We start from the raw sequence: 12,182 nt of genomic DNA on the forward strand, positions 1-12,182 counted from the left end.
ATGTTTATAGGTACCCATATTAACCCCACATGTATACGCACATATCATTGCATTTGTTGTTGCAGCACAGATATATGTTTTTACTATTTATTATGATATACAATGTAAATAGTGTTTGATAATAATCATGGTGCCGTGAGTCTAGTAATTGAATAATGAGTTAGTATATGAATGTCCTACATATTTTTGAAAAACTATATATTAAATGAATATGTATATCAAGAGGTAAATACATAACACTTGATAGGATATAAATTAATTAAAGATACACTCAATACTTAACAAGTGCTAATAACGTGCGACAATAATTATAATAAGATGTTTACAATCCATGAAACTACTTATAACTTCAAATATAGTGCGTGATAATAATAAAAAAAATAGCATGTATGGTATAGTTAGATAGTGAGATAGGATATAAACAATAACCTACAATCAAAGTATGATACCTTGTGTATAGATCAACAATGTCAATGTATATATACAACTCAATATATACACATAGATGAACAAGTTCTATAAACATACTTGCTAGAGTTTGCATATATTTTATATAAACTAAAAGAATATATAGATCAATAGGAATTTGTTATATATTTTCAATATATGCTACCTACGATATAAACAATGCAAGATAATAATTACGATGTAGCCTCTAGTCTACTTCATGATAGCCTAGATTAGGTTATGATGATGATTGAGAGTTCAAATAGGAGGCTCAAATAGTGGAGTTATGAAAAATTAAAACAATCCACACTATCACATTATTATGAATGTCTAAGATAATGTGAATATACGTGCACGTGTTTGGAGCTACCGAGCACTCGATATATATGTATATATGTGTGGAGATATTAATGTGGGGAGCTGTAGTGAGTTAGGATATACATATTTAACCTTGATAAGAACCATTATAATACCCCTTCTATAGATGGATAGTGTCCATGTATGTATACAACTCCATATGTACCTAGAATATCATGTTTATGATAAATTATCACTAAACATTCCCTTTATATCTGACAAGATAATATACATTAGACAAATATAATTATGCAAGCTCTATTTTAGTTGTTCCGTGTGATGTAGAACATGTTTTTGATATCCACTAGATATATGTAGGGTGTATTTTAGAGATCTAAGAGGATAGTGCATGATAATGATTATGATACCACATGTAATTATTACGACGAGCCCAATGAACAATTGATATTAAATGTAGATGTATATCAAAGGGTATGAACATAACACCTTGATAGGATATAAATTAATTAGAGATATACTCGAGCAATAATAACGTGCAATAATAATTACGATAAGATGTTTATAATCCATGCAATTACCTACGTCAAATATAGTGCATGATAATAATGGTAAAATTTCATGTATGGTATAGTTGGATAGTGAGATAGGATATGAACAATAACCTACAGTCACTGTATGTTACCTCGTGTATAGATGAACAATGTCCATGTATATATACAACTCGGTATATATGTCACATAGAATAACAAGTTATATAAAATTATCTGATGGATTTTGCATATATTTTATATAAAACTAAATAAATATATAGATCAATCAGAATTTGCTACAATGGAAAAATTATATGTATATCAAGAGGTATATGCTACATAATAATTACAATATATGTGAGCTACGATATAGTCTAGTTGGATAGTGGATAGTAAATTCATTATTGCACTTAAACTTTTGTCTACTTATATCAACATAGCCTGGCATAATGGTCACACATCTTGTCATTGCTTCCCTAGCCCGCCCAATCTTGCCAAGATCCAATATGATTTTGTGTAAACGTGTAGGATAATTATTACACCCCTTATATAAATTGATAGTGTCCCTACCTGTATACATTTTTAGATGGATAGTGCCCCTACATGTAAATAATTTGACATATTATCTCTACACATGTATGTACATAATATTCACAATGGCCATCCATGTAAAATGGACCTTTTGATACTATGTCCATGTCAAGATATAGACACAATTAATATATGGATGTCGTACATCTTTTAGAAAAGTTATATATTAAATGAAGATGTATATCAAAAGGTATCAACATAACAAAGAAAAAATAATCTCACATATTATCTCCACGTAGGTATACATATTGTTGAGCTTATATGTGAAGCTACTCAATATATGGCTTCTCTATATATGGCACCCTGGTCCCTTCTATATATACATCATCTCATGTGTGTATTCTACACACTTTGGGGTTCTATTTCTGTGCTCTTTCTTTCTCTCTCAACATGGTATCAGAGCAATATGTTTTTGTTTTCAATTTTTCTCCTGATCAGAAACGATTTTCCATAAACTTCAACTTTGCAGAAGGAACTTTTTTCAAATTCTACATCGATTTTGAGTTATTGTTCGTGGACTGCGTACATGTCCGAAAAGCAAGTTTTGTTTTATGTTTTTTATTTTTTTGCTAATTGAAAACGGTTTTGCAGAAACTACTTGCGAGGGGTACCGCATTGAGTGTGGTCTACAACTTTGCAGAAGAAGATTTTTTCAAATTCTACACAAATTTTGAGTTATTGTTTGCAGACTGCGTACATGTTTGAAAAGCAAGTTTCTTTTTAGGTTTTTGATTTTTCTACTAATTGAAAACGATTTTGCAGAAACTACTCGCGTAAGGGACAGAATCGATGTGGTCTACAACTTTGCAAAAGAAAGTTTTTCAAATTCTGTACCAATTTTGAGTTATTGTTCGCAGACTGCGTACATACCTCAAAAGCAACATCCGCTTTTTGTTTTTGATTTTTTTGCTAATTGGAAATGCTTTTGCAGAAACTACCCGTGTGAGGGACCCGAACCGATGTAGTCTACAACTTTGCAACAGGAAGTTTTTTTTAATTCTGCAGTGATTTTTAGTTATCGTTTGCGAACTGCGTACATGCCTGAGAAGCAAGTTTTGTTTTTGGTTTTTTTTTTCTTTTTTCTGCTAATTGCAAATGATTTTGCAGAAACTATTCACTTGAGCCATCAGAATCGATGTGGTGTATAACTTTGCAGAAGAAAGTTTCTCTAAATTGTGCATTGATTTTGGGTTATCGTTCTCGTACTGTGAATATGTTTGAAAAGAAAATTTTACTTTTTGCTTTTGATTTTTCTCATAATTGAAAACTTCTCAATTATATTTTCTCTTCATCAATCATATATTTGTTACTGACATAACTTTGCTGCAGAAGCTAGTTACATATCGTTTCGATTCAGTCGAGCCATTGATGATCGTCCAAATTCTATCGAGCTACTGTTGGTACATGATCTTTTGTTATATGACATACTCGTTCATTGATTCTCGTATAATTATTCTTCTAGAGATATATTTTACACCGTTTATTGACAATCTCTCGTTGATACCATAGTGATTTTGATGATACCATGATGATGTTTTGTTAGTACTTTGGTCCTGGTGATTTTCGTTGATACCATGATGATATTTTGTTGATACCATGGTTATTCTCGGTGATGCCATGATGATATTTTGTTGATTCCATGGTTATTCTCTGTGATACCATGATGTTGTTTTGTTGATACCATGGTTATTCTCGGTGATACCATGATGTTGTTTCGTTGATACAATGATTATTCTCGGTGATATCATGATGTTGTTTCGTTGATACCATGGTTATTCTCGGTGATACCATGATGTTGTTTCGATGGTACAATGATTATTCTCAGTGATATCATGATGTTGTTTCGTTCATTCCATGGTTATTCTCGGTGATGCCATGACGTTGTTTCCTTGATACAATGATTATTCTATGATGCTTTTCGTTGATACCATGATGATTTTTTATTGATACAATGATGATATTTTGTTAATACTTTGATGATACTCATTGATATCACTACGTTGATAAATGTCGTTTTATGTAGTATATACACATGTCATTTGCATCACGTATCATGCATCTTGTAATTTTTTATGTTCATACTTTATGTCCACATATGTTGTCGTGCGTATATATGTCGTCAAAAGAGTGGCGTCGCGAACCATCTCTTATGGCATTGTGAATGTTATTATTTCACTAACGATGCTAATAATTTACATGACTATGTTTTCTGAGTCTATGATCTATGTAGGATTGATCATAGAAAAACTTGGTGACAATAAAAGTTTTATGAAGACATGTTTGGTGATGCCATATTGATGACAACATGAAGATATGTTTGGTGATGCGATAGTGATGACAAGCTACACAGCAGATTCTTGGAGACACTTCTGATTACGAGCTAATCGATAGCCTTTACACCTCTTCATTGAACCTTTGTATTAATTATTGTATTTGATAGGATAGGAGTTATGTAACTCCTCATAAAAAATTCATTGTAAAAGGAGTGATGTAGCTCCGCATAAAATATTCATTGTAAAAGGAGTGATGTAGCTCCTCATGAACATTTGTATATTCAATGATTTTTATAATATAACGGTGGGTGTATATAGAGCTGTGGGTTTTTCCCTTGATCCCCCAAGGGTTTTTTCATCCACAGTTAGGGACCCTTATTTTGAGCGGGGGTGTTGAGCTTATATGTGAAGCTACTCAATATATGGCTTCTCTATATATGGCACCCAGGTCCCCTCTATATATACATCATCTCATGTGTGTATTCTCCACACTTTGGGGTTTTATTTATGTGCTCTTTCTTTCTCTCTCAAAACATATTATTCAAAATGGTGATTCGTGTAAAATGGACCTTTTGATATTATGTCCATGTCAAGATATAGACTATTAATATGGATGTCCTACATATTTTAATTTGAAAAACTATATATTAAATGAAGATGTATATCAAGGGGTATCAACATAACACCTTGATAGGATATAAATTAATTAGAGACATACTCGAGTGATAGTAGCGTGCGATAATAATTAGGATAAGATTGTTACAATCCATGCAATAACTTATAACCTCAAATATAGTGCGTGATAATAATAACAAAATTGCTTGTATGGTATAGTTAGATAGTGAGATAGGATATAAACAATAACCTACAATCACAGTATGATACCTTGTGTATAGATGAACAATTTCAATGTATATATACAACTCAATATATACACATAGAATAACAAGTTCTATAAATATACTTGCTAGAGTTTGCATATATTTTATGTAAAACTAAACGAATATATAGATCAATAGGAATTTGTTATATATTTTCAATATATGCGACCTACGATATAAACAATGCAAGATAATAATTACGATGCAGTCTCTAGTCTACTTTATGGTAGCCTAGATTAGGTTATGATGATGATTGAGAGTTCAAATAGGAGGCTCAAATAGTTGAGTTATGAAAAATTAAAACATCCCCACTACCACATTATTATCAATGTCTAAGATAATGTGTATGTACGTACACATGTTTGGAGCTACCGAGCACTCGATATATATGTATATATGTGTGGAGATATTACTACGGGGAGTTGTAGTGAGTTAGGATATACATATTTAACCTTGATAAGAACCATTATAATACCCCTTCTATAGATGGATAGTGTCCATGTATGTATACAACTCCATATGTACCTAGAATATCATGTTTATGATAACTTAGCACTAGACATTCCCTATATATCTCACAAGATAATATACATTTTACAAATATAATTAGGCAAGCTCTATTTTAGTTGCACCGTATGATGTAGAACATGTTTCTTATATCCACTAGATATATATAGGGTGTATTTTAGAGATCTAAGAGGATAGTGCATGACAATGATTATGATACCGCATGTAATTATTACGACGAGCCCAATGAACAATTGATATTACATGTAGATGTATATCAAGGGGTATGAACATAACACCTTGATAGGATATAAATTAATTAGAGATATACTCGAGCAATAATAATTTGCGATAATAATTATGATAAGATGTTTATAATTAGAGATATACTTGAGCAATAATAATTATGATAATCCATGCAATTACCTACGTCAAATATAGTGCATGATAATAATGGTAAAATTGCATGTATGGTATAGTTCGATAGTGAGCTACGATATAAACAATAACCTACAATCAGAGTATGTTACCTCGTGTATAGATGAACAATGTCCATATATATATACAACTCGGTATATATGTCACATAGAATAACAAGTTATATAAAATTATCTTCTGGATTTTGCATATATTTTATATAAAACTAAACTAATATATAGATCAATAGGAATTTGCTACAATGGACAAATTATATGTATATCAAGAGGTATTTTCTACATAATAATTACAATATATGTGATCTACGATATAGTCTAGTTGGATAGTGGATAGTAAAGTCATTATTGCACTCAAACTTTTGTCTACTTATATCAACATAGCGTGGCATAATGCTCACACGTCTCGTCATTGCTTCCCTAGCCTGCCCAATCTGGCCAAGATCCAATATGATCTCGTGTAAACGTGTAGGATTATTACACCCCTTATATAAATTGATAGTGTCCCTACAGGTATACATTTTTAGATGGATAGTGCCCCTGCATGTAAATAATTTGACATATTATCTCTACACATGTATGTATCCATGTAAAATGAACCTTTTGATACTATGTCCATGTCAAGATCCATTATAATACCCCTTCTATAGATGGATAGTGTCCATGCATGTATACAACTCCATATGTACCTAGAATATCATGTTTATGATAACTTAGCACTAGACATTCCCTATATATCTTACAAGAGAATATACATTAGACAAATATAATTATGCAAGCTCTATTTTAGTTGCATGGTGTGATGTGGAACATGTTTCTGATATCCACTTGATCTATATAGGGTGTATTTTAGAGATATAAGAGGATAGTGCATGATAATAATTATGATACCGTATGTAATTACTACGACGAGACCAATGAAAATTTGATAAAATATATTGGAGTGATAATAACATGCGATAATAATTATGATAAGATGTTTATAATCCATGCAATTACCTACGTCAAATATAGTGCATGATAATAATGGTAAAATTGCATGTATGGTATAGTTGGATAGTGAGATAGGATGTAAACAATAACCTACAATCACAGTATGTTACCTCATGTATAGATGAACAATGTCCATGTATATATACAACTCGGTATATACAGATAGAATAACAAGTCATATTAAATTATTTGCTGGATTTTGTATATATTTTATATAAAAACAAACGAATATATAGATCAATAGGAATTTGTTATATAATTTCCATATCTGCAACGTACGATATAAACAATGCAAGATAATAATGACGATGCGGCCTTAGCTAGTCTACTTCATGAGAGCCTAGATTAGGCTATGGTGATGATTGAGAGTTCCAATAGGAGACTGAATTAGTGGAGTTATGAAAAATTATAACAATCCACACTACCACATTATTATCAATGTCTAAGATAATGTGTACATATACATGTGTGGAGATACCGAGCACTCAATATGTATGTATACATGTGTGGTCGGGGAGTTGTAGTGAGTTAGGATATACATATTTAACCTTGATAACAACCATTATAATACCCCTTCTATAGATGGATAGTGTCCATGCATGTATAGCCTTAACTGGTGGGGTGGCCCACAATAGCCAGCTATGGGAAGGACAATTTGTAAGCAGGGGTAGTTTTTCCCACCCTCAATTCCTATTTGAGGCTCTGAAGGAAAAAATAATTTTTTCACACATGCAAAAATCCTTTTCTTGAATTTACCATGAGGAAATTTTTATAAATTTGCTTTATTTTTTTGGGTTTTTAAACTATTTTTCTCTATTTCGGGGTGGAATTGAAAACGGCACGATCTTAAGTTGAGACACATTTTTTCCGAACACTACTGTCAATAGAGTCCGACTCAATAGACCCCCGGTTGCCACGTCCTGCACTTCCAAATTTACCAAAAAAACCATGTGCCAATTTAGAGTGCATTCACACGGGTCTCAATTTACCCTTTCCAGGTTGAAAAGCTTGTCTTTTGCACATGATGCCACAGTTGGTAACGTAGAACCCTTCTCAGCAATCTCCAATCTCCACACTATATATCTATACTTGTACACACTATCCAACTAGACTAGTTGTTCTAACTTATTGAGATATTCATTTCCTAGTTCGAGCTCTTGGTAATGTTAATGCATACATATAAGGATATTCCGATTGTTATGGAGACGTTCATACTTGCGGGGATATAGTATACTTTGATTAAAAACATCTCGTACCAAGGCTATGGTCACGCGAGGCTTAGTTGGCAGTAACATTTCTGACAGCGTGACGGAGTTTAGTTCGTGTCACTATGCCTTTTTCAGCATACTATGGAAAACTATGCCCGCTACTTGCCGGTCGCAACGTTGTTTCTCTCTCCTCGCCGCGCCTCACCCTCTCTCTCACTAAGATATATATCGAGTGCTCGGTGGCTCCAAACACGTGCACGTACATACACATTATCTTAGACATTGATAATAATGTGATAGTATGGATTGTTATTATTTTTCATAACTCCACTATTTGAGGCTCCTATTTGATCTCTCAATCATCATCATAACCTAATCTAGGCTATCATGAAGTAGACTAGAGGCTATCGTAATTATTATCTTGCATTGTTTATATCGTATATATACATTGACATTGTTGATCTATACACAAGGTATCTTGTGCTGGTTACACATGAGGTATACAATGTCATGGATGGGTTGTAGCTCTTAGGGCCTAATCACACATGTCCGCCTCGATGTGCATGACTTTGAGTTGGCACAATACCATCAGTGCCGCATGTTGTTTGGAAAAGCAAAAGTATACCCCGCGTTACCCCCTCGCCCACAACAAGATAGCGACAGACTTTCAAATTCTGAGGCACGCAAAAACAACATAGGGGCTGCGAACCACCAACGTCCCCAGCAAGAGACGCAAGCCATTACAGCTACGCTACGCTGTTTCGAAGTTGGTCCTTAGGAAATTAGCAAACTACCTCTCTAATTTTTGGAAATTCCCAAAATACCCCTCAAATTTCAAAGATTGATTTGCATTCAATAGAAGATGCTAAAACTAGAGTTTGAGATGGTTATGTAGTTTTTGGAGACTATGAACTTCATTATTTGTAAACATAATTGCCCTTTTTTGTAAGGTGCTTACGCTTAAAAACGCCTCTCATTGCTCAATTGTCCAAAAAGAATAATGATTAGAATATCTTCAGGCCACCAAAATAGATACAATGGTATTTTGGGAATTTTCGAAACTTGAGAGGCAGTTTGGAGTTTCCACAAATTAGGGGGGTATTTTGGCCTTACAAAATGGCCCAATGAAAATGACTAGACTGGCGAACCGTATCCATGCTCCATGAATTCGATACTGGCTAGGAGTGGGTCCACATTGGCTGGCAGCAGACTCTAGCGAACCTCATCAGCCACACACACACACATTGCTGCACTCTCTCTCTCCACGAGTCCACCGTGAGTCTGTAGCGTCATTATGGAGGGCTATTGGGCGCCGTTTCTTACAGTTATGAATTCTGGCAAAACCAATATTCGATTCGATAAGCTTTTACAGGCGAAGCGGTCACATTTCAAGTTTCCCTCCAAAAACACACACACACACACAAATTCTGTTAGCAACTACAATCTAAATCGGCACTCCATCTTCATATCCCGCCACAGCTAATTTCTGGATTCTCTAGCTATACACAGAGCGCGTTGAACATTCTAGTTTGGCTATGCACAGATCAGCGCAGCGAACGCACAAGGCTTCTCCTCAAATGCCAGCTTCACTTTGCTAATAGTATTACTTCACTTTGTTGTATTACGACCGCCCAAGCTTGAATAAGCTCCTGAGTGGGAGTCCTCCTTATAAGTCCACCGTCGAGAGCAAGGGGTATATTGTGTGCGTGAAGCGAAGGGCGGCGTGGCTGCGTATATCCTGCGAAGGCTCCCACTTACAGAGCAATATAAAAGGAGGGCACGGGGGGCTCAGAAACCAGAGCACGCTGCAAGAGCTAGGGGCTGCCAAGGGATTGGAAGGGACTGAAGGTCGCTAGCTGATTGAGAGCCAAAGAGAGGATACGAGCTACAGTTGAAAGGGGGGGAAGCCATCTGACAAGCTCAGAAGAAGGCTCTCAAGGCCAGGCTCAGAGAGAGCGAGGGACATTAGAGACGATCTCAGTATGGAGGCCTTAAGGGTGCGCTACAGAAGCTATAATCAAGGCCAGTCAGTACAGAGCCCTTAAGGGTGCGCTGTAGAAGCTGTAATTAAGGAAAGCCAGGTCATCTCCGAGATCCTATATAAACGGCTCATCTCCATTTGAAACTCCAAACAGGTTCATACGTACAACAAGAAGAAAAGCTCAGGTGCTCATAGGGGCTATTTCACGAGCTCCATAAACTGCATTTTCGAGGACAGATATGACTGCCAAAGGGTACGTATAATGCGAAGCGTTTTGAATTCAAGAGTATACTTTTCTCTTTAGGAAAAAATCAAGCTTTATTTAGTGTTCTTTCTTTAATCTTTTCAATTTGGCTCGTAGCTTTGAAGATGTGAGCTTTGAAACTAACTCCAAGGTGATATCAAGGGACACTCTATCAGTGGTGGCTAATTTTGTGCAAAGGTTTTGTGGTACACATGAATATTCTGAGGCTATTTTTTCCAGTGGCATTAATGGAAATATTTGCTTGTATATGACTAGTGAAGGCTGGAGTGAGATAGGCATAAAGAGTGTTGCCCATAGACATGCTTTAGTGGGTTGGTCTAAAAGGGTACTAGAGGGTGGCCACATATTTGTTCCTAAGAGTCAAACATCACCCCTTTTTCATTCTTCCGAGAATATGAGCTTAACCTCACAAAGCAAAGCCCTAGAATACAACACCGAATCTCATGTCAAACCTACTTTACCCGATGTAGTTAGTGACTTTATCACAAGTAATGTAGGAATCCCTAAAAATGATGCGCGCCCAATAACGTATCATAGGATTTTCTATCCTAGGAAGGTAAAAGATATGTATGCCACCGTTGGGAAAGCCTTCCTTGTGAAACATTATTGAGAAGCATGAGCATCTTGTAACAAGGGCATGGTAAAAATTAGAGAGTTGTTTGACATGGGTTTTTGGAGGCAAGACAAAGAGGATTTTTCATTCATCAATCTCCGCAATAGTCGTGAAAAATCGGATCAAATTCTCGATTTTATCAAAGAAAATATGGAGCACATTCCACCTCTCCACTTTGGAAAACTTGGAGAATTGCCATGGCGAATTGAAGATGTGTACATGAAGGTCTTGGAACATCGAAACTACATTAGAAAGTGTGACAAAGGAATGGTGGATGCAAAAAGACGTAGATGCTATGCTCAAGGCGACAACATTGATCAAAGTCTTGGTCATAATCACACCAATCCACAAACGGTATTACCAATATGTATGTTATGTATCTTGTAAGTTTTTTATGTATCTCTCACTTGTTCTAATCTCTCTCTCTCTCTCTCTCTCTCTCTCTCTCTCTCTCTCTCTCTCTCATTCATTCATTCTAGAACGAGTTTGTCAAGGATGATATACCTCCCATGGAGTCTACCCAAGGTTGCGCTATGAGCAATGCATCAACTACATTGCACAAAGAAGAGACTCCTCGAAGTGCATTCTATACGGGCCTCGTTCAAGGGGTCATCACCCTTGATGATACCAATGAGGTAATTCTTTAAAAAAATGAGTTTTGAAAACCTTGTAATATAGACATATCCTTTTGAAACAATTATATATGGATGTTTTTTAGGAGGCTTGGCTACAAGGAGAAGTACCAACAAGCTATGAAGTTCTGCACCCTTATGTTAATAAAGGTTGCTTGGATGGCTCTCACGATCTTCAAAGAAGTCAAGCTCGACGAGTAAGTTTTAAAGAGCTTGTGATTCTAATTTGTCTTCTCTTTTAGGAAAATGTTTCTTTAATCTTTGTTCCACATGCTTGAAGTTGTAAAGTGCAAGTCCATGTCATTCTTGTAATGATAGAATAGGAAAAGGCAATCATCATTCTTTATCATTAGAGTTTGCTAAAGTTTTATTATGCTATTATAATCTCTTTTTATTTTCTTGGGATTATAACCTTTCTCTTAATCTTAGCTTTGAACATAGTGAGTATTGCTTACCATTTTGTCATCTAATAGAATCTAATTGCTTTTATTTAAATTCTTAGGATAATG

The 12,182-nt window shown here is 35.0% G+C and overlaps 1 protein-coding gene across 1 annotated transcript; it reads left to right on the forward strand.

Annotated features, from left to right (window-relative positions):
- The first annotated feature begins 10,822 nt into the window (after positions 1-10,822).
- Positions 10,823-11,951, forward strand: LOC147444317 (uncharacterized). Its single transcript, XM_086528097.1, is given in 4 exon segments — positions 10,823-11,395; positions 11,536-11,676; positions 11,760-11,870; positions 11,916-11,951. Coding segments are annotated over 4 exon segments (861 nt in total).
- Positions 11,952-12,182: the final 231 nt, after the last annotated feature.

Source organism: Adiantum capillus-veneris, chromosome 13 (genome assembly GCF_014529385.1).
Source record: "Adiantum capillus-veneris isolate H3 chromosome 13, ASM1452938v2, whole genome shotgun sequence".
Taxonomy (NCBI): domain Eukaryota; kingdom Viridiplantae; phylum Streptophyta; class Polypodiopsida; order Polypodiales; family Pteridaceae; genus Adiantum; species Adiantum capillus-veneris.